We start from the raw sequence: 27,542 nt of genomic DNA, 5'->3' as shown, positions 1-27,542 counted from the left end.
TTGGAGAGTTGTGACATTTTAGGAAAACTGGAAAACTTTAAGTGAAGGAATTTTCAGAAAATTAGGACATTGTTGGAAAACTGCTGATGATATTTTATGTTGTCCACGATTTCTCAAAGGCTTTTTTTAGGGTTAAAAATGTTGTTTCAGGGTTCAGCTTAGGGACGAGGGAATTCTGGGTATTAACTGGTGTACAAGTACAAACGTGTTTGTGTTTCACTCAGTAAAACTTCATCAAAACTGAAACTCGAGGAGATGAAGTGTTCATTTTCTGTCTCGTGTTTCCATAATTTCATTCAAAGTTTACTCTTTGATGGCAGGTCAAGTTGTGTTTTTTTTGTGCGTGTGTGTGTGTGTGTGTGTGTGTGTGTTGTATTCTGTGTGTTTACATGTTGTTATCAGTGGCTGTGTGTTTGGGTGTGTTTTGTGTATTTCACTCATTGTTTTCGTGTGTGTGTGTTTCACAGAGTGTGTCTTCACGTGCGTGTGTGCAGAGTGTGTGTTGGTGTTGTCGTGGAAACGCCGTGGGCCTGACAGAGCTGTCAAACTGTCGTCGTCAGCGACCGGAGAATTCCAAACAATTTCACTGCTAATGTTGAGAAACATGTTGGCGATCCCCGCCGAGACCGAAAACCCCCGAATATATAAATAATAAACACACACACACTCTCTCTCACACCTTAACAAAACGGCTGACAGTAATGTGTGTGTTTGAGCAATCGGCTCCTGTTCCAGCAGCATAAATATTTGATGTGATCCTGTGTCGAGGAGGAGGAGGAGGAGGAGGAGGAGGTGAGAGGACAAGGGAGGAGGAGGGTGAGAGAGGGAGGAGAGAGGCAGAAAGGGGAGGCTGAAGGGGGATGAAATGATGTGGCAAAGAAGAAGATGAGGAGGAGGAGGAGGAGGAGGGAGATTTAGAGGAGGTGAAGAAAGAAAAGGACATCATGAGAGATTGTGGGAGGGAGAGCGATGACAAGTGTAGGAGGAATATGCAAAGGAGGAAAGGAGGAGGAGGAGGTGAAATGAGAGCTAAAAGGTGGAGGTGAAATGTGTTAATGGAGGATGGAGAAGGAGGTGGGAAAGAGGAGCAGGTAGAGGAGGAAGCAGGAAGAAGTAAAACCATCTTTCTCCTGGCCTCCATAATTTTGTTTGGTTTTAATTGTTTTTTTTTCTTTATACGACACATCGAGTCTTTTGATTGGACGAGAGTCATCCAGTGAGAGCTGATACTGAGATTTTGATTATGCATGAATAAATTGTTCTAAACTCTACATAAAACATTAATTAGCCTCTATTAACGGTCATCTTAACAAAAATATAAAGCTTCAATAACATTTGAGTTTACACTAAAACAGCCAGACGTCTTTAACAACCTTTAAACCTCTGAAACATCCCAAAATTGGTTTGATTTCTTTCAAAAGCATTTCCTAAAAAAGGCAATCAGCAGCTTGGCATTTAATGTTCTGCAAATTGCAAAATGAATAATAAAGAAATTAATTTTAAAAAAGTAAAAGGTGAAGAGAAAATTACCTAATAATTAACCAAAAAACAAGGAGAGAGAAAATCTTTAGAAAATGATCAAATAACGAAGAGAAAATACCAAGAAAACAACGATAATTATAATGATTATATATTCAGATTAGGTTACAAAAAAAGTTATATATGTATGATTATTTATATTGATCATTTTTTTAATTGTATTTTAGCTTTTTTCAAAAGGTCATTTCATGTTTTTGATCTTTTGCTTTTCTTTTTTTAGGCTAATTTCAGGTAATTTCCTTCTTACATCTTTACTAGTTCTTGCTCATTTTTTAGTCATTTCGTGTTAAGTTGCTCATTGCCTTTTTTCTCAATTTTTAAAGGGATTAATAATCAGTGCCATGTGATTATATATGCGTGATGTGGCGGTTCTCTTCCCCAAAGTTATTATGAATAAACAAAGTAATTGTGATTTGGTCTCTGTCATAGATTGTATAAATAATGCAGGTTTATAGCAGCTAGCTGACATCTCCGGCTGCCGCAGAGGAGTTGGACAGACTTCCATCTATATATCGATCGCTTATATACTGGGAAAAGGACAATGGTCCAATTAAATGACCTAATTAAGCTATAACCGTAGCTCGACTAAACTGTGCATGTAAACGAACTGTTTTCAAAGAGACGTAAAAACCAAAACAGTGCAGCAGTATCCGTGTCCCCGCGTCCACAGACGCAATCACCGCTGAAGAAATCCCTCTTTTTGTTCGCTGAGTTCGCTGAGTCATGCTCTGTGACGAACTGTGTGTTTAATTTTGGCAGGAGTAGCATCACAGGAAGTTCAGACACCATCGAGGTACAAGACGTGAATAAATTCCTGTTAGGAAATATTTCAGCTTCACTTCACTCGGCAGGTTGAAAACAGACTATTTTCTGCCTCTTCTCTCCGTCTGACGCTGCCTTTATCTGTCAGCGTCTCTTCCTCATTCCAGTTTGCATTTTTAGCCGCATTCTTTATCAACATAACAAGACGCATATGTCTCTCATCGCCGCAGGACAAAACAATATTACAATAATACAAGAAACAATAACAGAACGGAGAACATGCAGGAAACACAATATGAATAAAAGAGAGGAGAAAATTGAATTACAATAATTCAACTTAATAATCTTTCTATCTCTGCCTTCAGTCTGCAGGAGTTTGAGGCCGAGTACCAGGAGCTCTGGGATTGGCTGATGGACATGGACGCCATGGTAACAGACAGTCACCAGCTGATGATGTCAGAGGAGCAGAGACATCACCTCTTCAAGGTAAGACGAGCTCTTTTGTCGGTTTGTCTGTGACTCAGGAAACCTCACAACACAGAGAAAACTCACAGGAAGCTCCCAAAAAGCTTTTCTTCACATACAGGATCCCCTTTTTTTATTCAAAGAAACTCTTTCAGTGACTCACAGCGTTTCGGGTCTCTTTGATGAGTCTTCTTCTCCGCCTCCTGTTGACTCTCACCATCTTCGAAGTTTGTCCAAATCCAAATATTCACCCTCCAAACCTGCACTCTGAACTCTTGAGCCTGAAGTCGTCACCACAGCTTTAAGACAAGACCTCGGACTTCAGTTGTTGTCATGAATTTTGCTATCGCTAAGCCCCGCCCCCTTAGTTCACTCGGACAAACAGTCGGCGATCTGCGTAACTTAACAACGGCGTCCATCAGCGTCAAAGACAGAAACAAAGATGCTGTTGTGATAAAAAAGCCAGAAAGCAGGAGAGATTCTTGAAGGTAGTAATAGTAGAAAAAAGGCGGCGCTCTTCGGTGTGAAGGGCATGAATAACTTTAGAAAAAACGGGAAGAAGTCGACGCGCTCGTCTTTATAAACACAAAGGTTAATTCAGTCGATCTAAACACTCAAAATCAGGAAAACTTCTCCGATAAAAGTTTGTTTTAAGAAGAAACCAAAAAGCGTTCGCTGACTCGGCCGACCCGATTTCTGCGGTCAGATCCTCTCAGACCCTCAAAGGTCCCATCTCTCTTTGTTTTTCAAAGTTTGTCACTCCTGTAATACTTTGAGTATGAGAGGTGATATTTTAAAGACATCGGGTGAATTTTCAGAATAAACAAATCATGACTGCTGGTCTCTGACTCTCTGCGTTACACGCAAAGAAAAAAACATATCCCATCATACATGTCCTGTTTCCAACCTCTGAGGCTCATTGATGCTCCATAAAAGCAGCAGTTTCATCACATTTCTCACCTGTTGAGCTGATTTAAGCTCTGTACGTTATCTTGTGTGTGTCGGACTCATGCCGTGTGTTTCAGGTGTCACATGAAGACAAAGTTCTCCTTAAATCAGAAAACAGTGATGGAATAATGTTACCTCAACTTTCCTGGTCAAACATCACTAAGTTTTACGAACCTGACCGCATACCGTTCCTTGGTATGCGGTCAGGTTTAGGCCTGGCTCAGGGAAGCGGACGCCCCTGCCATGCACAAGTCCTCCTTTGGCACCGTTGGAGGTGCGCCAGGCTTAAGGCCAAGCGGATATACCGTCACCCTGTATGTAATAATACGTTGAGGAATAGTTGTTAGAGTTAAGTCTTCAGGTGCTGTAACGCACGATAAAGACTCTCCGCTCTGTGGCTCAGCCGTGGTGTTGCAAATCTCCCATCAGCCACCTCTGCCTCGGCACGGCGGGCTGTGTGTTAATCAGAGTGTGTAAATATGTAGAAACAGAGCTGGCTGCAGTAAATGATGTCCTCCCACATTTCATTCATCCATCAATTTGTCTGTCTCCCCTCATCCCTCCCTTCACTCCTCCCTACAACTCACCGTCCCCTTTTTCCCGCCAAGCACACCACACGTGCACACGCACACACACACACACACACACGCACACACACGCACATCCTTATCCTTACCAAGGAGAATGGGATTACAAGGCATAGCCTCCCTCATAACCATATCATAGAGTAAAGTGTGTGTGTGTGTGTGTGTGAGAGAGAGAGAGAGTGAGAGTGTGTGTGTGTGTGTGTGTGTGTGTGTGTGTGTGTGTGTGTGTGTGTGTGTGTGTGTGTGTGTGTGTGTGTGTGCGGGTAATGTGTGTGTTTGTGTAATGACTTCACTGCAGCCAAATGAGTCAGAAAGAAGAACAGCATGTGTTACGATTAGAGATCTGAGTCTCCTCTTCTGTCCTTCACACACATGTACACACACACACACACACACACACACACACACACACACAGATGGAGAAATCAAAGATATTTGTTGACTGCAGCTCCTTCACTCTAGAAAATGACATTTTCTAAAAAGCATTTTATCAAAACAAATGAAGTAATCAGCCTGATTCAACATGTGTCCGATGCAAATGAACTCGTCTGGGCTTTTCAAAAAAACTTTATATGCAAAGTCAAACAAGACGTAACACACAGCGCTGCTGCTGCTGCTGCTGCTGCTGCTTGTTAGCAGATGAAACATTATCTGGAGCAACATTTGGCTCATGTATGTGCTCTTTATCTACGTGGTGCAGTTTTATTTATTCCTCTAATATTGGCGTCTGGCTTTGAAGAGAGCACAGATATGTTTCACTGTCAGTTCAGTTAATAATACTAATATAATGATACGATATAAACTAATAATTATAGTAAGGTTTTAGCCTTGTACTTCTGTCAAACCTGCTCCACAATCAAGTGCTCAGTAATTTCTGAGTTTGCCGTGGAGGCATGCAGGTTACACTAAAGCCGAACCCTGAGTGTTTTTTTTCTTTAATTATTTTTTTGGTAAAATTTGTCCTGAATTTCAATCCATGTGGCGTTAAAACGTATTAACCCTTTGAAACCTGAGCAAACTGAGCAACAAGTGAGCAAAATAAGAAGAAAAAAAAATGAAAAGAAATAGCAAAAAAAAAAAAAAAATAGCAGAAGAAAGTAACTTGAAAATTGTTCAATAAATAAAAAAAATATAAATAGGAAGAAAGTTAAAATTAAGGACATGACCTAAAACCTGCTTTAAAAATTATTATAATTTTTTAACATAATTTTAAAAATGTAATTCTGATCGGTATAAATGTATTTTTTCTTCAGCCTTTCTACCTTTTCCCTACACGTTTTCCCCTGACTTTTTAAAAATAATTTTCTAAATCTAAAAATTTCTTACCAAGTTGCTCATTGCCTCTTTTTCCCATGATATGGCACAAATCTGCTCAGATTTCAAGGGTTAAATACTTGTGAAAGGTGTCTGAAAGCAGCATAAAGTAGAAAAGGTTACAAAGTGTTAAATGTAACTTGTTTTTAGCCGCAGGAAGCCTGTTTTTAACTTTGCAGTTTGTTTGTTTCTGCTTGCTGATTTCTTCTGTTGTTTTTCGGTCGTCACTCAGAGGGATCGTTGTCTCTCAGCTGTCAGTCTGGTTGAACCTTCGTACAATATTTTGTTCTCCATCTAACGAACTCTTTGTTTTAAACAACAGGAGTCGTCAAACTGTAAATCAAACGTTCTGGACGCAGATTTCGACCTTTTAAACAGGAGCGTTTGTTAAACTCACATTTGTGTCAAATATTTTCTGACCACTAAAAACACGAATGTGTGCGTCCGCCTTCACACGCAGAAACACATCGACTGTCGCGCTGCTCACACGGCGGCAAACTGCTGACGTCTCATTCTCTGCCTACCCACAAGGCACTGCTGCCAACCAACATGTAACTTTGTGTTGTTTTCTGTTCTTTCTCTCCTCGCCCAAACTTTTCTCTCTTTGTGTGTGTGTGTGTGTGTGTGTGTGTGTGTGTGTGTGTGTGTGTGTGCGGACATGATTTATTTAGCGGCCGATGAGACTCACCTGGCCTGCGAATTATTGATAAGTGTAAAGATGAACCTAATTTCTCCATAGGAGTCACACTTAAATATTCATCTCTGTATGAATATTCATGGCGGCGATGATGCATGCATGAATTTTAGATGACTCTGGAATCGCTGGGCATCTTCCTCTTCTTCTTCTCTCTCTCTTTCTTTCTCTCTCTCTCTTTTTTTGATGTGTCAACTCTCCTGTTAAAATATTGATGTGGAGCTCGACAGCGTCTCCTCGCCCGGTCCAAGGTCGCTTTCTTATACAGTTTCTCTGCTTCTCCAGCGCGGAGAGTTACACAGACGAGGCTGTGTGCTGTACGCTGCTCATATGTGGCTATTTTTATCTTATATATCGCTTACTTTTTTACTTTTGCCTTGTTGGAGCCGCTTCATTATTCAAATACTCGTATTCTTCGCTTTAAAAACACGCATCACACTGTGAAAACACTCAAATATTAGTCCTGCAGTCAGTCTGAGCAGTTTTTCGCCCGGATAGATTCACAGTATATTTATTCATATTTTGAATAGTTTCACTTTCATTGACTTATGTTTTAGTGTTTTCAGTTAAACATTTTGAAAATATTGGCCTGTTTTATTGTTATCGCAACAAATGTTACTGAGTATAGTAGTGCTAAAATATCAGTTAAAAATGTCCAAAATACAAAAGACACAGACACAGCGTGACACGTCTGTTGCAGCCGGACAGCAGCAGAGCGCCGCCGTTACAACCAGCAGCGAAGGCCGTGCTTACCTGCAGTTTTTTTAGGCAGCTTCTCTCCTCCGAGCGCGGCTGTTTGTCTCTCCAACAAAAAAAACAACATAAAACTGTGTAAAAAAAATAGAGCACAGTCTGTAAAAAAAATTAAAATGACGACATCGATGTGCCAGAGGAAATGTGATATATAACTGTGGATATTTTTTTACATCTCACATGAAAATAATAATTATTATTATTATTGTTGCTGTTGTTGAAGTTTTGATATGTAACTTTTCAAATTCTTATCATAAATAAATACAATTTATTCTTCTAAATTTTTTTAACAATTATCAAAAATCTTTCTAAAGATTGTATTAAGTTATCTTAAAAGTTACTAACGGAGATCCACTTCAAAACAGATGCATGCTGGGAGATTTCACCGTGCCTCTGTGTGTGTGTGTGTGTGTGTGTGTGTGTGTGTGTGTGTGTGTGTGTGTGTGTGTGTGAGTGTCTAAACTCCCTGTTTTTCCAGTGTTTTTTTTCCTCCATGTGACCGTTAAAGAACCTCGCTGTGCTTCACTAAAATGCTGCGGGGACTCGACCCTGTAACCATAGCAACACCAGGGCCCAACAAAAGTTGTTCTTTTCGGAGGTGTGTGTGTGTGTGTGTGTGTGTGTGTGTGGTGTGTGTGTGTGATTGTGTGTGTGTGTGTGTCCTCCGGAAAAGGAAAGCTGGGCTGACAGTTGTTTCTGCAGGCAGGCTTGGCAGGCCGAGGCTCTACTGTTTATTGTGATGTTAGATGGAGGCACTTATCAACCTTGGAGAGGAGGGAGGAAGGAGGAGAGGAGTGTTTGTGTGTTCTGATACAGATATGTGTGTGTGTGTGTGTGTGTGTGTGTGTGTGTGTGTGTGTGTGTGTGTGTGTGTGTGTGTGTGTGAGTATGTTACAAGCACATGTCCACATCAGCAAACACGGAACTGATTTCAGAACTATTCTTTGTAAATCTTTCAGACTTATGATCAACAACAGGAAACGTTTTATTGGTTTAAAAAAGGACAAACTCACTTCTTTTTCCTGATTCCTTCATCTGCCGCCAGCAAAGCTCGGACTGATGAGCAGAATCGTTTGATTTATGTACCTGAAGATCAAACTTGAGTTTTGTGAGGGACTGACAATAAATAGTAATTATTTAAAGTTGTGTATCCCTCCCTACACATTTTAAATGAGACATGTAGAATAAAGTGATTTAAAGACATTTTTTTTCTGACACATAATGTGTTCAAGGACCATCTGAAAATTGAAATTCCAACTATAATTTCTGTTTTTACAGATTTTTTCTCACCCTATATGTTCTCCTGGTAGGTAGCATGTCAAGGTTTTTATGATTGTGCTTCAGCATTTTAATTAAGCGATGCGGCTGAAGCGGCTGGAGGTCAGACCGTGGCCGTGGTCAGTGTCAGGCATCAGGGTCCTCTCAGATTAAAACCACAGAAACGTTAAAAAAACTGAAGGATGTGGAGTCTGAAAGAACGTGAGGCAGGCACGGTGCGTGTCATGTAAAGTGTTAATGTAAATGCGGCAGTCTTTCAATACTGGAACAATTTCAAAACTTGTTATTCCCGTCAGTTACTGCAGCACAAAAAACACAGAAAAAAAGATTTGTGTCGAAAAACACTGGTTCTCCTTTAAACCCTTTAAAACCTGAATTGTCACCAGTTTCTTTTGTGCTGCATTTTGACAGCTTTAACGAGCTTTTAACCCTTTAAAACCTGAGAAGATTGCTTTGATTTCTTTCAAAAACAGGCAATCAGCAACTTGGCTTAAAATTCCCCTGCAGATTGCAAGAACTTATTAAAAGGTAAGACAAAATTGCCTAAAAATTAGCTAAAAAATCTATATTGAGTGAAATTCATTAGAAAATTATATATAATTTTTTTTTTAAAAAGCTAGAGGAAAATGACCAGAAGTTACGGTATATTTAAGATAAGGATATTATATATTTAAAATTAGTTGAAAGAAAAATAAAGATATTTATCATTATTAATTGTATTTATTAATTTCCCTTTTTTTTTTCATGGTATTTCCTGTCACTGATACTTGACTATTTTACTTTTTTGCTAATATCTTGCTAATGTTTGGTTTGTTTCTTGATGCTCATTGCCTTCTTTGCATGTTTTTTTTGATAGAAGTCAAGTCAGTTTGCTCAGGTTTGAAAGGGTTAATATCAGATGAGACTCTAACAGTGGATAACAGATCGTGACTGACTGTTTCTTTACCTGAACTCTTCTCTGTTTGTTCTGTTCATGTGTCTCTCTCATGATGTTATTTCACATCTGTGTGTTACTGTGTGTGTGTGTGTGTGTGTGTGTGTGTGTGTGTGTGTGTGTGTGTGTGTGTCTGTCTGTGTGTGTGTGTGTGTCTGTGTGTGTGTCTGTGTGTGTGTGTTGTGTTGTCCTTCTCTTGTGTCCCTGTTGTTGCTGTCTTCTGTGTGTCCCTTTCTGTCTGTGCACGTTGTTTAATGTGCTCGCTCTTCACTGTGTTTCATCTGTGTTTCTCTGATTGTTAGTGTGTATCCAGATGGTGTGTGCCTTGTTTTGCTTCTGTGTGTGTGTGTGTGTGTGTGTGTGTGTGTGTGTGTGTGTGTGTGTGTGTGTGTGTGTGTGTGAGTATTGCCGAGGGTCCGGGGAAACGAAACAAGCATCAGACCTTGTAGCTGCTGTCAACCAATCACACATCAAGGCCCCTGTAGTTCAGCCAATTGATGATCAAGGCTCTGGCCCTGAGTCCCACAGGAGGCGGAGCCAACACTCACTTCCCAGAAGTGTGTGTGTGTGTGTGTGTGTGTGTCTGTCTGTCTGTCTGTCTGTGTTTGTGTTGTGTGTGTGTGTGTGTGTGTGTGTGTGTGTGTCTGTCTGTCTGTCTGTCTGTGTGTGTGTGTGTGTGTGTGTGTGTGTGTGTGTGTGTGTGTGTGTGTGGCATTTTACTGACCATGGTAATATTTTGATTGAGACACAGAGAAACACACACAAACACATGCAGCTAATACAGATGCAACATTAAAGCACACACACACACACACACACACACACACAACAGGCGGAGGAGGAACCGCACATGAAAACAGTTTAATAACAGCTGAGGTGCTCTGACTCAATCAGCTGATCGTCTTTATAAATGACAAAAAATCACAATTTTAACCCTTTACAAACCCGAGCTAAGTAGCTTGATTTTTCTCTTCAACTTTACAAGAATCTACCTAAAGAAATTACCTAAAATTGTCAATAAATTACTAAAAAGCTCTAAGGTTATAGCCTTAAAATTTGAATAAAAAAACAAAAACAGAACAAAGCAATGACCTGAGAAAGTGCTTAAATATAAATAATTTTAAATATATAATTACAACAATTATATGTTTTACAAAATATACTTTTTTGGGATAGTTCCCATTTTTAAGAATTTTTTTTTTTTTAACTAATTTTTAGTTAATTTTTCTCGTGACCTTTCCTAACATGACTTGGAAAATAGCTGTGGGTAATTCTTAGATATTATCCCCCCCCAAACATCTCAAGAAAACTATATTTATAATTGATTGATTTAGTTTTAAGTATGATTTTAAAACTTTTATTAAATGTTATAACAGTAGTATATTCAGCTTATTATATGACAGCAGCTACGTAAAACTTTACTGTAACTGCAGTTCATTCAATAATTTTGTATTTTAGTAGTTAACTTTAACTTAAAGGACATTTTACAATATCAAGATATATATCGTGTTTCGTGATATCGCCTTAAAATATGGAGATAATAATTTAAATCTGTATCCCGTCAGCCTTACTCAGGAAAGATGATGACTCTTCCAGTAAATGCAGCTTTCTCCAGCGCCATTCCTCATGTTGTTTGTTGTCGTCGGAGCGACGGAGAGACGTCACATGACGACATGAGAGGAGGAGAAGGACGCTGGGGACAGAGAGAGACACACAACACAAAAAACTCAAACTTCAACACATTAAGTCATCACAGATGTCCCCCTCTGTCTCCCCCACTCTGTCTCCCCCCTCCCCCTCTGTCCTCTGTCTCTATCTACCTCTCTCTCTCTTCCTCTCCCCCCCCCCCCCCCCCCCTCCCTCTCCCTGTGGCTGGTTCCAGTGGAGTCCAACTAATTACAGTGGCTATCAGCAGTGTGTGTGTGTGTGTGTGTGTGTGTGTGTGTGTGTGTGTGTGTGGTGTTGTGTGTGTGTGTGTGTGTGTGTGTGTGTGTGTATCCCTGCCGCTAAATTCTCATTTCAAATAGCCCATGGTGCTCTGATGGAACGCTGAGCTGCACACACACACACACACACACACACACACACACACACACACACACACACACACACACACACACACACACACACACCTGCTCATTAACTGGCTTTCCAAAACCAATCAGTGTGGGTGCGACAGAGGAGCTCTGTCTGAGGCCGCTGTGCACACACACACACACACACACACACACACACACACAGAAACAGAGTGTGTGTTCAGTGGTTGTCTGGTCATCTCTGGTCCAAACCAGAAGGAGCGACCCTGAAGTGATTAACACTTAAACACTCAGACTGATACAGGGAGAGAAAATGGTACAAATACAACTCAATTCATCCGACAAACACACTGTTTAACCCTTTCAGCTGCTGGAGACTGATGAGAAAAATCACAGCACTTCCCCAAACAGCAAATATCAAAGTGGAGCGAAACGTTGGGTTTCATCCCTGCAGTGTTTTTTAGGGATGACATCAAATGTTCCGAAGCTTTTGATTTGAATCGTGTATTAATCGATGAAAACATCTGGATTTTTGTCTTCTTTTTCTCAGTTTGAAGATTTCACAAACATTGACAGAAAGTTCAGTTAAAGATAACATTTTAAACATTTCTGTCGTTGACCAGCTTCGCTCTGGAGACAGAGGCGGAGTCTCAGAGTCTTATTGAAACACGTGACTTGAAGTGTTCAGTAGCTCACCTGGTAGAGCAGGTGCACCGTGTATGACCGTGTCCTCGCTGCAGCGGCTCAGGTCCAGTTACAGCACATGGTCCTTTGCTGCCTGTCTTCCCCTCTCTCTCACTACAAATACTCTATCAAATAAACACAGAAATGTCCAAAAAATTCATTAAAAAAAGAAAAAACTTGACTTTTGCTTCTAGATTTAAAAAAAAAAAAACAGTTCTTCAGTGTCTTCTGAAAGTCAGCGAGTCAGAATCATCCTGAGGTTGGATTTGAATCAAAAAGTGCTGATTTGGGCCCAAAATATTTTCTCGTAAAAGGTCGGAAACAGGAAACAAACAGTTAAAGTCCGGCAGTTTGTGAAGGACCTGCTGGAGCATGTAAGCATATAAAGTGTAACATAACTAACTTTAAGATTTGAGAAAAAAATGACCTCTGATCTTGTTTTTGTGGAGAGGAGAGCCTCCTGCAGAGACACGAGTCTGTACAAACACACACGCACGCGACACACACACACACACACACACACACACACACACACACACAGTCTATGTTTCTGTCTTTCTCTCCATCTTAAACCCTGAGGGCAACAGTGAGAGTACACACACAACGTCAACATGATGCTGACGCACACACACACAACACCACACCCACACACACACACACCACACACACACACACACAGAGTTTGGGTTATACTCCAGCAGAGAGTCATGCCTGAGAAACACACAGACGGCTTAAGTCCTATATCCTCTGAGATCTCTCCGTCCGTCTTTGTCTTTTCTGTCCGTCCTTCTTCATTCTGTCTTCACTGTAACAATTTCATGATTTTATTTTATTATACTGCTGTTTCACTGTGGACATTTGAATTATTTAAATTTTAAACTGAGTGGTTAAAGATAAAAAACTTTAATCTCGCTCCAGTTAGGGACTGTTCTGTATTCATCAGAGGAGGGAGTGGCTCCGGTGTGATGGTTTTTTTTTACCCTCCCTGAAGCTACAAATATTTTTCCTCGAGCCTCCCTCCGTGACGGAGAAAAGCCGTGACCCTCCATTCATCATAAATGAGTTGTTAGATTTGTAAAACTGTGAAAGTTAAAAGTTGAAGATAAAATCCTGAAGTTGAAAAAAAAGCCGTGTTTTTCGCTCTTGCTGCGAATGCTCGTTAGTTTGTGCGAACAGGTTATTTTTGGTCGAATTTTAAATGAGACATGAAGTGATTTTGATGAAATATCAGTGTTTTAAACCTCAGATTTGGTCACGTTTTTGTCTGACAGAAGCCGTAGATGTATTCATCTCCAGCGATAATTTCTGTTTTTAGGGCCGAGTGGCTCAGCGGTAGAGCGGGCGCCCCACGTACAGAGACCATAACCTCACTGCAGCAGCTCTCTCCCCTTTCACAAAAAAAGCCAACAACTTTATTTAAAAAAAAAAAAAAAGAAAAAGGCAAAAATTAATTGCAGAAAAAAATCACAAAAAATAAGATTTTTAAAAAATCACCAAAAATGTATAAAGGAAAAAAATATCGAAAAAGGAAATATTTGAAAGTTGAGGATGGAATCCTGCAGTTTAAAAAAGCCTCCGTGACTTATGTGCCGATTAGTTTGTGCAAACTGTTTATTTTTGGCCAAAATTTTAAATGAGACATTTATTATAAAGTGATTTTGATCAAATATCTCTATTTTAAGATCAGATGTAGTTATGTTTTGTTTTTTCTTTCTTACAGAAAAGCCTTCTTTGCACCTGTGTTTCAGGAGCGTCGAAATTTTGATAAACCAGAAAAATATTCTGTTTTTTACAGTTTCTGACTGTGAAAAATGGTGTAATTTTGGCAATTAAAAAAAAAAATCCAAACCAGCATATTTTCCTGGAAAAATCCCCCCCTCCCTGAGCCAAAATGAAAAGCCCCTCCCCAGTGCTTAAAAATGATTTGACATGCCTCCCCCCTTTGCCCCCACCCCTCTCAGAAATAACAGACAGTCCCTAAGAGACAAAATAACAAATCCAAACGTCTTCATCAACAACATTAAAAGCACACAGTAATGCAGAGGTCAAAGGTCAGCACTCGCATGACTCTAATGAAGCTGCTGCAACATTTCGGTAATCGTGGATTGTGTAGAGAAGTAAAAAAGTTTTGGTTTTAATTTTAGTTAAATTGTTTAAAACTTGAAGAACATTGTTTTCGTATCAAAGCCGCTGAAATAAATCAAAATGTTTGTGCTTTTTCTGACGTGACGTCGGTTGAAAACAGTTTATTGGATTTGAGTCTTTGAATGTTGATAATGAAAGCAAAATGTTTATTAAATGTTCGCTGATTTACGCGAGAGAAAAGAGGAGAAACGAAGAGAATATGAGAGAATGAAGAAATAAAGATTAAAACAATGAACAAAGGAAGAAAATGAATAAAAAAAAAATGAAAAGTAGGAAATAATTTGTTTTACCTGCTAAAAACTGTGACCCGCAGTGAATTAGGTTCTGAAACACACCTTTCATCACCCCCACCCCTCCAGAGACAGAGAGAGAGAGGGAGAGAGAGGGATGAAAGAAGATGAATGTTAACCCAAAAGAGAGCGAGAGACGGAGAGACGGTAGAGAGAGGGAATCTTTAATTAGAGACAGATGACTTTGCCACGCCTCAGAAGGCTGGAATTACACTGCAGGCTATGAGGCGAGGCTAATTTCACATGTAATTGTTGCTGCAATCCTCGCTGTGCTGCTAACGCTCACAGCCTCCCTCCATCCAGAGAGAGAGAGAGCGAGAGGGAGAGGAAGAAGAGAGAGAGAGAGAAAGAGGAAGAAGAGAGAGAGAAGAGGGAAGAAGAGAGAGGGAGAGAGGGAGAGAGAGGAAGAAGAGAGAGAGAGGGAGAGAGGAGGAATGTCCAAGCGATTGGAAGAAATGAGTAAAGTAATTTGTTGCTGCAAACGTGTGAGTGCTGAAAAGACTTTCAGCGTTTCTTACTGTAGGAAGGAGGACGAGGGAGGAGGAGAAAAAACAAAGGATGAAGGAAAAAGAAAAGATGGAACAAAGGCATGAAAGGAAGAGAAGAAGGGTGTGAAACAAGGAGTGAAAGATTCAAAGAAAAGGCAAATGAATAAAAGATGCAAGAAAGGATGTAAGAAAGAAGATAAATGGAAGGAGAGATGAAATGAAAGGAGGAATCAACAAAGGAAGGATAGTTTGAAAGAAGACAGGAAGGAAACAAGTACAAACAGAGTGAAAATATGATCCTGATCCTTTAAAACCTGAATGAAGGCAATATGCATCCAAAAGAAGAAAAATTAGAAAAACCACAGGAAAATTACCTAAAAAAATTGTTTAAAAAAAGAAAGAAAGAAAAAAGGAGGAAAAAAATAATAAAAGGGAAGAGGAAGTTGAAAAAGAAAATGACTAAAAACTAAGATATAACTAAACTAAAATATTTTTTAAGATCATGTTAAGTATGTAATTATAATTATAAATACATTTTTTTTTCTTTTTAAGAAAATTACCTGAAAATAACTTTATGAAAAGAAAGACAGAAAGTAAGAAAAAAGAAAGAAAGAAGGGGGTAAAAGGAAGTTTAAAAAAGAAACGGATAGATGAAGGAATTTAAAATGTGACCCGCATCACCTGAAAATGAAAACATGACATGATGTTGTCAAAAAATTAAACATTTATTTAACTTAATACAAGTCGTCCAAGGAAACATTAAAAAGGAAGGAAGGAGAGGCGAAGAATGACAGAATAACAGACTAAAAAACATAAACTGTGTCTCTATGATCAGCGCTGGAGGAACGCGTGACGAAAACGTGTGACCTCTGTGAGTTTAAAGAGAAACAGAAAAAACTCTTCAACCATTAAAAAAAGAACACTTTGAAACAGCAAAAATCTCCCTTATCCTACCCCCCCCCCCGTCCTGCCCCCTCCCGAAAATCCTGTCTCTCCCCCCCCACCCCACACACCCACACTCACACCCCCACACACTCCACACACACTCCACACACTCACACACGCTCCCACACCCTCACACACACTCACACACCCACACCCCCCCACCCTCCCCACACACTCACACACACTCACACACCCCCACCACGCACCCCACAACCACCCACACACTCACATACCCCCCTCTCACCACACCTCACACTCACACACACACACACACCACACACACACTCACACACACTCTCACACACACACACACACTCACACACTTTTTCTCTCTTTCTTTGTAGACTGATATTCCCTTTTCTTCTCTCCAGAGACCTTCAGAGCTCTGCTGCTGCCTCGCTGTGCGTCTGCTCTCTCTGTTTCTGTGTGTGTGTACAGTGTGTGTGTGTGTGTGTGTGTGTGTGTGTCTGGCAGGATGTGTAGAGTCGAGCGTTTCCTGGGTCAGACGTCCTGATGTCGCGTTTTGTCGTTTGTCGCAGCTTGTAATGCGAGCAGAGAGCTGAAGTCCTGTGGGACTCTGACTCTGTGTGTGTGTGTGTGTGTGTGTGTGTGTGTGTGGTGTGTGTGTGTTTTACCTTTATATATTTTCAGTTTTTGTGTGATTTCCAGTGTGTCTTTGTGTTTGTTCACATAGTTTTGTTTGTTGCGTGCATGCAGGCAAAGATGTAATTATCCCTGGAGACGAGGAGACATTAAAACCTTTGTGATTTTTTTTCCTATAAGTGACACATTTAAAACATTCCTGTTTACATCACATTTTTATTACATTTTTTATTTATTATTATTTTGTGATAAATGTACACACACAAAGAAGCTCCGAGAAATTTACCTGAAATTAAGCAAAAAAAAAAAGTAAAAAGAAATGGTAAAATGATTGAAATTTTTAAATGCATGTATATATTTCCATCACAAAATTTTAAATATAAAATTATAGTAAAATATAAATATGGACTCATTGATGTCTTAAATATTTTTTCTAGCCCACCGTTTTTTTTTAAATTTGCTTTTCAGGTTATTTTCTTGTCACCTATTATTTTTTTATTTTGTGTGACTTTTCTCGCCAAGTTGGTCATTGCCTTTTCCCCATGATTTTTCAGGTTTCAGAGGGTTAAACCCCTCATTTAACCTGTGTTCACAAATGTGAGTACGTAGCAGGCGAAAATTAAAACAAAAAATTACATCAGACTTATTTTCTTATATATTTTCTTTATAGTTTTCACATAAAAGAAAGCACAATGAGAAAAAAATCATATGAAAAAGTACATGTGAGTGTGGCAGAAACCTGTACTGGCTCATATAAAAACTACACCCAAAAAACATATGAATAGTAAAATATAAACAGTCAAAACATTAATACATTTAGTTGCTAAAAATACAAAGTATCACAGTGTAAGTATAGGTTAAAAAATAATAGTATGCATAATCAGTTTTTAAAAGTATTTTTATTGGAAATAACGTATTACATTTTAAAAATGATTTCTCTGTGTGCCGCTAACAGGAGCTCGCGTACCACCAGAGGGACTCGTGCCATATTTTGGGAACCAGAGGTTTAGTGTTTAAGAGCCAAACTGACATGGTGCAGAATGCTGCAGCTCCCTAAAAATTAAGAAATAAAAACAACCGAAAGTAATAATTGGTTTTTTATCCTAATGAGTTTTTATAACTTTGATATCAGTATATAAATACACAAGATTCCCCTTTTTTGCTTTTTCCTGTTTTCTCTCTTTTTTTCACCTTGTTGTGTTCGTCACTTTTGTATCTGAATCTTCCACAGCACGTGTGGCATTTTTTAATGTTTTGGAAGCACACACGTGTTCCTGTCCAAGGTAATATGTTCTCATGCGTTGTCATAGAAACGTCTATATGTTTGCTTTTCTTGTCAGCGCGTGCTTGCGTGCGTGCGTGTGTGTGTGTGTGTGTGTAGATGCAGTTAAGTGTGCCCTTTTGTCCTCTAAAAAACACACATATATTTTCAATGTTGTGTGTACATCATCATACCTCAGTGTGTTCACTTTCTCACCTCTGTGTGTGTGTGTGTGTGTGTGTGTGTGTGTGATGTGTGTGTGTGTGTGTGTGTGTGTGTGTGTGTGTGTGTGTGTTCACATTCACACGTGTCTCTGCACTTTCTCAAATGTTGTTAGTTTCCTCGTGTGTGTGTGTGTGTGTGTGTGTGTGTGTGTGTGTGTGTGTGTTCATGCTTTCAGACCTCAGTGTGTCGTAGTGTGTTTTCTGCCTCTCTCATCTGTGTGTGTGTGTGTGTGTGTGTGTGTGTGTGTGTGTGTGTGTGTGTGTGGATTATGTGTCCTGTGGGAGGCTGTTTCCTGTGCGTTTGTTCTGTCAGTCTTGATAAAGTCGGGGATATATCTGCTTTAGAACAAAGAGACACGACTCAGCAGCATCTCGCCAACTTTCTCTCTCTCTCTCCCTCCGTTTCTCTCTCTCTCCGTCTCTGTATCTCTCCGTATCTCTTCTCTCTTGGGACTCCTTCAGCTTCCCAGGAACGCCGTCTGACTGAAACCTGACGCTAACACACACACACACACACACACACACACACGCTCACACAGGGACGAGCAGGAATCTCATACAGGAATAAAAGTGGAGTTTGATGACGAGCGTGGAGCCAATGTCAGGCCAAGGTTGGCTGTAAACATGTTTGCAGAGTTTTTTCGCTCCAAAACAACAAGCGACGGCTCGTCTCACAAAACGACCGACGTCAGCGAAAGAATTTGAACTAATCAGACTTTTAGTTTAAAAGTTTTCCACCAAAACCAGGCAGGGTTTTTTTTAAAGTGATTCCTTGAGTTGAAAAAGGAACTTGAAGTAAATTGCTTTTTCTTTTTAGTTTAACTGTTTCCTCTTTTGAAGGGACGCTGCGATTTAGACGAATATTTTGATGAGCTGGTCATCGTTTGGTTCTTCTTTCAGGTCCTCTGAGCACATGTGGATTTTAACATAAGTGTGTTTTATGATGAAGTAAACACACCAGACCTCAAAAACACACACTATGTGACATAACTTTGCTACTTAATAAGAAACCAAACGTTGCCTTTTTAAAAAATGTTCTTTCAGCTACTGAGACGAATCAAATCTTTCACATCAATTATAAATTATATAATAAGGTTTATGCTGAAACCACATGATTATATTATTATGTTTTTGTTGCAATAACATAACATTAACAAATAACATTTATTTTTTAACATTTTTAACACATTTATATTTTTAACATTTTTTAACGTGACATTCCGTGTCATTGTTGAAGGCCCACAGTGATTCCGACATTTTCCAGGTGTCAAAAATGAGAAGCCTTTACATCCATTGATAAAATGTTTTTGCATCCGTCAACCAAAATGTGCGTCATGACATATGACATGGCGCCCTTTCCTAAATGTTGCAAATCCTCAGCAACAACTACTGAGTGTCCCTTTTTTGGCTAGCTATTGATTCAGAATCCAAAAAAACATAAAAGTCTCTCATATAAAATAGAGAATTTAGTTGTGAGTGGACAGACTTGTTTGCTTTCACTGCCGAAGCTGCAAAGTTATCAAATTATCATTGCTAGCCTGTTACTGCAGAGTTACCTTCATAATAAGGCACACATGTATATTGCAGCTTCAGCCAAAAATGTCTGTTTTGACAGTCAAATCTGCCGACCCGTATAGCAGCGAAACCTCAGAGCAGCTCCGTGTGACACTGACAGATACATTCAACACCAGGACGAACACGTGAACAGCAAAACACACCATTATTAACTATTCACAGAAGAAATTGACTCTTTTCTTTTCTTCTCTTTATGATCGTTGTTGACACTTTGTCTTAAAGTATTATAAGACCTGTAGATCACACACACACACGCACACATACATACACACGTGCACACACACACGCACACACACACACACACACACACACACACACACACACACACACACACACACACACACACACTGCAGTTTCTCTTTTTCCAGATTTTATTTCCTGTGACAGTTTGTTTAAGTGTGTGTTGTGAGAATAATGTTTAATGTCATCTCAAGGGGAAAGCCTCCCTTTAAAATGTGTGTGTGTGTCTGTGTGTGTGTGTGTGTGTGTGTGTGTGTGTGTGTGTGTGTGTGTGTGTGTGCGTGTGTGTGTGTGTGTGAGAGAGAGAGAGAGAGACTTATGACAACACACACAATACTGCAGTTAAAAAGTGACTGGAAGCTCTGATGCACAATTAATGTGTGAGCCATATTGAATATGTGTGTGTGTGTGTGTGTGTGTGTGTGTGTGTGTGTGTGTGTGTGTGTGTGTGTGTTCTCCATTCATCACCCTGCTCTCCGTTTGACCTTGGCACCTTCTTCATTAGAATAAAGATTGTCTGTCGTTTAGGCTACATGGTCGGTCTGCTGGACACACACACACACACACACACACACACACACACACACACACACGCCGAGAGCCATGCTATTACATTTCTGTCATTGTGGTGGACTGGAGGGAGGAGGAGGAGGAAAAGAGGAAAGGAAGGAATGAGCGATGAAATGAGAGAGTGCTGATGATGACAGGACTCTGTCAGTTCCCATAGAGACGCTAAATATTCGTATATTGTCCTGGTGGATTTACATGTGCAGGTAATGAGTGTGAGCGTGTGAGATGTGTGACATTTGACTTTCATAGTTCGACTGTAACATCGATTCTGTCGCTGAAATAATCTCAATTTTAACATTATTCTCTGTTTCTATCACATTTTAAACTTCTAAATCTTAACAATATTCTTAATGATTAATGATTTATTAATTTATTTATTATTAAGGAATTAATGATTTTTGTCATTGATTCCTCAAAGTCCCTTAAATCTGTCTGTGCAGCAGGAAGATTTAAATGTTTCAAACCAAATTAAGTTTAATCAAATAAATATTTTTAAGTCAGATTTCATTTTTCGTGATTGAAGTTTGTCAGCATGCGTCAGACTTCCATGAACTGAGGTACACTGAAAGCAGGTTGAACTCTTCTCTCTGCGCTGGCATAGTTTTCACTTGATGAGATGGCTTTTTAAAGAGTTTTGCAGCATCTTTTGTCGCTCTGATCTTTGGTTGAAAGCTGCCAGCAGAAACTGTTGGCATTTTACGTTTCTGCCAGCCAAGACGACATAACATTTGTAGCTTTCGTACATTTACGTTTCTGAGCTGACGTGGTGTGTGACCTGATTTCATCAGGGGGTGGACGGGATGGTGGATGGCGTGACACCGTGAGGGACGCCTGCCAAGCTGCAGGCAACTCCTCAATATTGATACACAACAAAAACATTTTGTTTTTTAGAGTCATTGCAGTTTTTCCAGCGAGATTTTAGGCAGCAAACACGTGTGTTTGTAATGTTCTTCTCTGTGTTTCCAGCAGCTTTTTTAAAGGACAGTGTTCCTGTCCGCAGCTTTGCTCTCGTCTCTGCTGTGTAAAGACGCTATTTGTGCTCTTAAGATGTTGCAAACACTGAATTCACACAGACACCAGGATCGAGTGTCGAGTTAACATTAAAATAAAAACGGAGCAAATCTGAAGGCAGACTCCTCACTGCAGCGAGATCAGATGAGACATTTAGGAATAAAAGCTGGTCCTCTCTGAGGTTTAGGTAAAAAGAGAGCACTGACTCGGCCTCCTCTGACTTTGTTTGTCTCATTTACTCCATTTATACACACACACACACACACACACACACACACACACACAGTGGCGGAAGCCAACGACAGAGGCTGTGTTGTTGACCAACACCTGCCCACTTCAGTAAGACTGTAAGTCAGTAGTTAACACACACACTCACTCACACATGCACGTAGGCACGCACGCACACACACACACACACACACACACACACACACAGTGGCGGAAAGGTGAGGTGGCCGGGGGGGGCACACACAGCATTTAGATGATTAGTAAACTCAGAGGACACACTGAACAGTGGAGGATCTCTTGTCGTCTTTTTATTAATTTCAGTTCACTTTTTATTATTTCGAGTCGTTTTAATAAACAGAACCTGTTTCTGGAGGATACAGAGAACATTAAATAATAAATGCAGTAAGTTTTATTGATATTTAATGTCACTTATAACTGTTTTCACTTGGATCTGCCCAACTGGAACTAAATTAAAGAACAATATTACAAAGGAACACAAACACACACAGCAATGTGTCTATGTGTGTACATACCAGCACATGCTCTGTCTCTGTCTCTGTCTGTCTCACTCTCTCTGTCCCTGTCTGTCTGTCTCTGTCTCTCTGTCTCTGTCCCTGTCTGTCTGTCTCTGTCTCTGTCTCTGTCTCTCTGTCTCTGTCCCTGTCTGTCTGTCTCTGTCTCTGTCTCTGTCTCTGTCTCTCTGTCTCTGTCTCTGTCTCTGTCTCTCTGTCTCTCTGTCTCTGTCCCTGTCTGTCTGTCTCTGTCTCTGTCTCTGTCTCTGTCTCTCTGTCTGTCTCTGTCTCTGTCTCTGTCTCTCTGTCTGTCTCTGTCTCTCTCTCTGTCTCTGTCTCTGTCTCTCTGTCTGTCTCTGTCTCTGTCTCTCTGTCTGTCTCTGTCTCTGTCTTTCTGTCTCACTCTCTCTGTCCCTGTCTGTCTCTCTCTCTCTGTCTGTCTCTCTCTCTCTGTCTCTGTCTCTGTCTCTCTGTCTCTCTCTCTCAGTATAAAGCCGCTCTCTGTTCAGATCCTGAGTAGTGTGATCCATCCAGCTTCCTATGGGGTCAGCAGTACACACACACACGCGCGCGCACGCGCGCACACACACACACACACACACACACACATTTGTACGTGGACACTCATGAGGACACTCTGACATAATTCATTCAGCGACCTTTGACCTTAAACTAACACTAACCTCGACTCTAAAAAACAAAGATTTTTCTTTTCTCTGCCTGTAGCTACAACCTGAACGTGATTTGAGCAGCAGAAAATATGAAATCATGATTGTTGATTGATGTTATCAGAAACTTCGTGATCCAAATAAAACTTAAAAAATGTCCTGATTTAGAACTCTGAAGTATTTTAGCTCATGATTTTTATGTGACGTGCATAAAAGGCGTCACTCTCTGATTCATCATGTTTTCATTATGATCATCAGTGTTTCTGCAGGAAAAACTACAAAAACATTTGTGCTCATAGAAAGATGTTACAGAGCGATGCCTCGTTTTACTCACAAAAAACCTTTGGCAACGTGCAGTCAGCTCATTTATAATTATTAATACAAAGAGAATAATGAGAAGAGATTCGTTAGCGTTCGAGAATATTGGATCAGAGAAAACGGCCAATCAGGAACCAGAATACAGAATAAACCGGCGATCGGAGCCGAACTGAAGTTCTGGTGGAATTTTTCTGGAATTTCTTTCCGTTTTCTTCTTCTTCTGCTCGTATTGTTTCGTCGGGCACTGACTTGCCAGGAAAGAATTCCCAGGGTTCTTAGGGGGTCAAAGGTCACCTGGCATCAACCTGCGGTGGCATCTCACAGCCTGTATGACTCAACCTCCTCACTGCCGACTCTCACACTCTCTCTCTCGCTAACTCTTTCTCTCTCTTTTTTTTGGACCATCAACATTTACCCGATGAAAATAAAATGACTAACTTTAATAGTGATCATAATCAATATATTTTCAGTGTGTGAAATCAAGTCAGTGTGTGTTTTCTTTATACATTTCTGTGGTTTATATATTGTTAAATTTTGGTCTTGTGATAAAGATTTAAAGTAAATGAATAACGCCAGAGTACCAGAGGCTGCACTGCTCATTAAGCGACACAATGTAAAAAAAGAATTCAAATTTAAAAATATTTGGCTGCTGTTTGCTGTCGGAGTTTGAAGCCCAGTTCAGACCAAAGATGCACATGGAGACGAAACATTTTCAGGACATCGCAGGGAAAAGTATAAGCGGTGTGAACTTTCCTGTCTCAGCTTGACTCAACTCACGAAATGTTGCATTAAAATCATTTTACATTTTTTTTCTGTAAGTTGTGTTCAGCTCCAGAGTCTTGACCCTCTTGCTGTTTTTATGTTTTTTTGCAGAAAAAATTCCCCAAAACTGTCTGACTTGTAAAAATAATGATTTTGATGCTACGTTTTGGTAGCTAGACCTTCATCAGTTTAGCCTGATGAAGTTACCAAAATGTTGGATTAAAATCATGAAAAGGTTCATTCTGTAAGTTGTCCCTCTCTTAAGTACATGTTTAAAAACACATGTTTTTGTTCCTGTTTTACCACGACTAGAAATGTAGCAAGAATCTTACGATCACTACCCTAATTCAGATTTTAAGATGCTACAAATTATATCCAGCCGTAAAAAAAAACCTTAAAAGACAAAAATTAGAATGGAAGTCCAGACCGTCATTGTCGTGTGAAGACGGTACAGTATTGTTAAACTCAGTGGCGTATGGCTCGGAGTCTGAAAGTTTAACTCATCTGGCCCCAGATGTTTGGTCTGAACTGGGCGTCACCTGTTGAGGAGCTGAAACTGTAAAGTTCGTCCTGAGGGCCGCGCAGGAAAAAAAAAAGAATCGTTCATGTAAACATGAACTTGCAATTTGACCCAGAAATGACCAAAACCACCTTTCTTTATTTTAATATTATCATATCATAATCATTTATTTGACCAAAACTTTTTAACCTAATTTCGTTCTCCCAGTTTTAATCGAATGAGTGTGAAGCACATCTTTCAGCAGTTAAAGCGACGTTTTCAGGTGAATCAGGAAATCCACGGACAGCCGAGGGGATTGTTTATTGGTTTTTCCTTTTGCTTTTTTAATGGACGGTTATTAGTATGTGCATTCATTCAACTGGCTGTCATGTTGCACTCTGTTTCTCCTCTCTCTCTTCTTTTCTCGCTCTCCGTCTCTCTATCTCAACAGGCTGGTAGAAATTTCACCCTCCTCGCTTTGTACTAATGACCTCCCAGCTACACACGCACACACACACACACACACACACACACGTGACTCGCTGCGAGGCTGAATGGCGGGCCGTCTTTACCGGCCAGTCAAATGGGCTCATTCATCTGGTTTCCATGGTGACAATTAAAACATGTTGCTGGGGTCTTTTGTTGTGTTGCCTCGTTTGGAAAGAGAGAAAGTCTCTTTGCTTTTTTTTTTTTTTTTTTTGCATCTTTTGGTCCAAACAGAGGGGTTTTTAATTTGGTGAAAGAGAAACATCCAGAAACTCTCAGCAAAACAGAAGGCCGAGATTAAGTTTGATTTAAATGTCGAGTCAAAGGTTTACAGTAGTTCAGTGTTACACCATCAAGAAGAGGCAGAAAAACTCAAAAAATATCCTAAAAATACAAGCAAATTTGAAGTATAGTCACAAAGAAATGTGTAACCTTAATATAAATGTTTTCAATATCCATTATTCTTTTTGTGTGTTTTTTTGTGTTATTACTTTATTTATTCAGTGTAAATATAAACAGCAAAGTTGTAAAAATCTATAAATGAGGGCTAAATGAAAAGTTGTGCGTCAAAAATAAGTCATTATAACAAAAACGAGTGAACATTTGTTGGAGGAGATTGGAAATTGGTTGGGTAAAAGTGAAATGTAATAGCTATAATTTGTAAAAGCGTCACACAGACGTATAGAAATGGAAACACAAACATGCGGTCGACTATTATGTCTTTGAAAAACAAACTGAAGCAAAACATATAGACGTAATTATTGCAATTATTGTAAACTGGAGGCAGTTTGAGAAGGGTGATGTCACACACACACACACACACACACACGCACACACACAGGTTGAAGTGTCTGGCAGTATAAATGGGGTGTCAGAGAGCCACTTCCTGCTCTTTCAGAGCCGGTGGAACATCCATCTCGACCGGAGACACTGAGACACACACACACACACACACACACACACACACACACACACACACACACACATACACACAAATGTAAGCGAGCATACAGTGTTTTCTCCACTCTTTGTGTATCTCCTGCACACACACACAGACACACACACACTTTGTTTCGGAAGAGAACAGCAGAGGCAGGTGGATGTGGAGGAGAAAGAGTTAAATGGAGTAAAGGTGCAACAGAAAGCAGAGAAATGAAAAGATGTTGCATTGTTACTGTGTGTTAATGCAGCATTATGCAGCATTTTTATTCATCTTAACATGCACGCAATAGTAAAAAAGGTTATACAGCATAAGTAGTTTTTACTTGTATGTAACTTTCTTTAAGTCTTTAAATTAACCCCGTATGTTTATGTCGGTAACTTTCTTGCTTTACTTTGCTATATTACTCATGTGCTCATGTTCCTGTGATCTGATTCTGATGAGTTGCAGTGATACTAGTTCACATACTTGCAGCAGCTGTATTAGTAGTAGTACTCACAGCTGCCAGCACAGTTTTGATCAGGACTGTACCCGACTCAGAATTGTGTCGGTCGAATCAGATTCGGCTGTTCAATGTGATTATTAAACAATGCGTCTGAGACTTTGAAAGTTTGTACAGGGTTCATTGGGATGCTTAATGTGACAGTGACATTCATGTAATGTAGCAGACAAGCTAACTTGTCTGTGTCTGCAGCTACTTGTACTTGAGAGCAGCTGAATCTGGGGACCGAAACATCTCCAAAAGTACACTGTACACTAACTAAACTCACAGAAACTAAGAGATGGTTCAAACCTCCGTCTTTCAGGGTTCAGTCCTGTTACTGTGAAGGAGTCTTTAGTAAAGTCAGGCTCGCAGTATAATGGACACAGTGAATATGTCCTTGCTATTTTTTATATACATTTGTGGGTTTACATATAATATGTTGATTCCAGTATTCTAGTATTTAAAATTGACTCATTTTGAACAATAAATAAATACATTTTTCCCTGCCGAACTGAATTTTTCACAGTTTTGAGCAAGTACAAGTATTTGCAACTTCATTTTTTTTTACATTGTGCTCTTTGTAAAATATCTTTATAAATATCAAGTAAAAGATTGATGTTTGTTTTTCACAGCTCAATATGTGTAGAAATATTTGACAATTTCATGGTTTATATCGATGCAGGAATATAGGATGCTACTTTTTTTCTTAATCCTAAACTTTTCTTAAATCTACCTTTACCAATATATATTTACTGCAACTTGCTATTGTAATCATCCTGTAATCACCATGGAGATAGGCGATTAATGTTGAGGGGTTGGGGTTATCTCTGTATTTTTAAAATGCTGGTTACGGCCCTGAGGCAGCAGTTTTGATTATGAAAGAAACAAGGAAATGGAGATACTTAACATCACTGTATATGGAGGAATCAACCATGTGAGCTCAATAAAAAAGAAGAGGGAAGTGAACATGGAGAAGACGAGGAGGAAACAGAGGAAATGAGGAAAACCAGGAGCAAGACGAAGAAGGAAAAAAGGGGAAAATGTCATCTGACAACGAGAAAAGAAAAAAAGCGGAGAAACCGTTAAAAATAAGACAGGAGGAGAGGAAAGATGATGAGGAGGAGGATGAAGATGCATCCTTATCGCTTCCCCCGAACTTTAGTTGCCGCGACGACAAAATCGTTCCGTTACGCAGCCTCCGACAAACTTCTCTCATTTGGCGGATAAGATGAATCTGCGAGAAGAGAGAAGGGGGGAGAAAAAAAACTAATGTTCAAAATGCATTAAATGTTTTTCATG

The 27,542-nt window shown here is 39.7% G+C and overlaps 1 protein-coding gene across 1 annotated transcript in view; it reads left to right on the top strand.

Annotated features, from left to right (window-relative positions):
• The window catches only part of akap6 (A kinase (PRKA) anchor protein 6), a 201,547-nt gene that overhangs the window by 115,172 nt on the left and 58,833 nt on the right, over positions 1 to 27,542 (top strand). Inside the window, 1 exon segment of the mRNA XM_042501072.1 lies at positions 2,667 to 2,787. Within this exon segment, the coding sequence (XP_042357006.1) occupies positions 2,667 to 2,787 (121 nt within the window).

Source organism: Plectropomus leopardus, chromosome 14 (genome assembly GCF_008729295.1).
Source record: "Plectropomus leopardus isolate mb chromosome 14, YSFRI_Pleo_2.0, whole genome shotgun sequence".
NCBI lineage: Eukaryota > Metazoa > Chordata > Actinopteri > Perciformes > Serranidae > Plectropomus > Plectropomus leopardus.
This window is presented reverse-complemented; position numbering and strand designations above follow the sequence as displayed.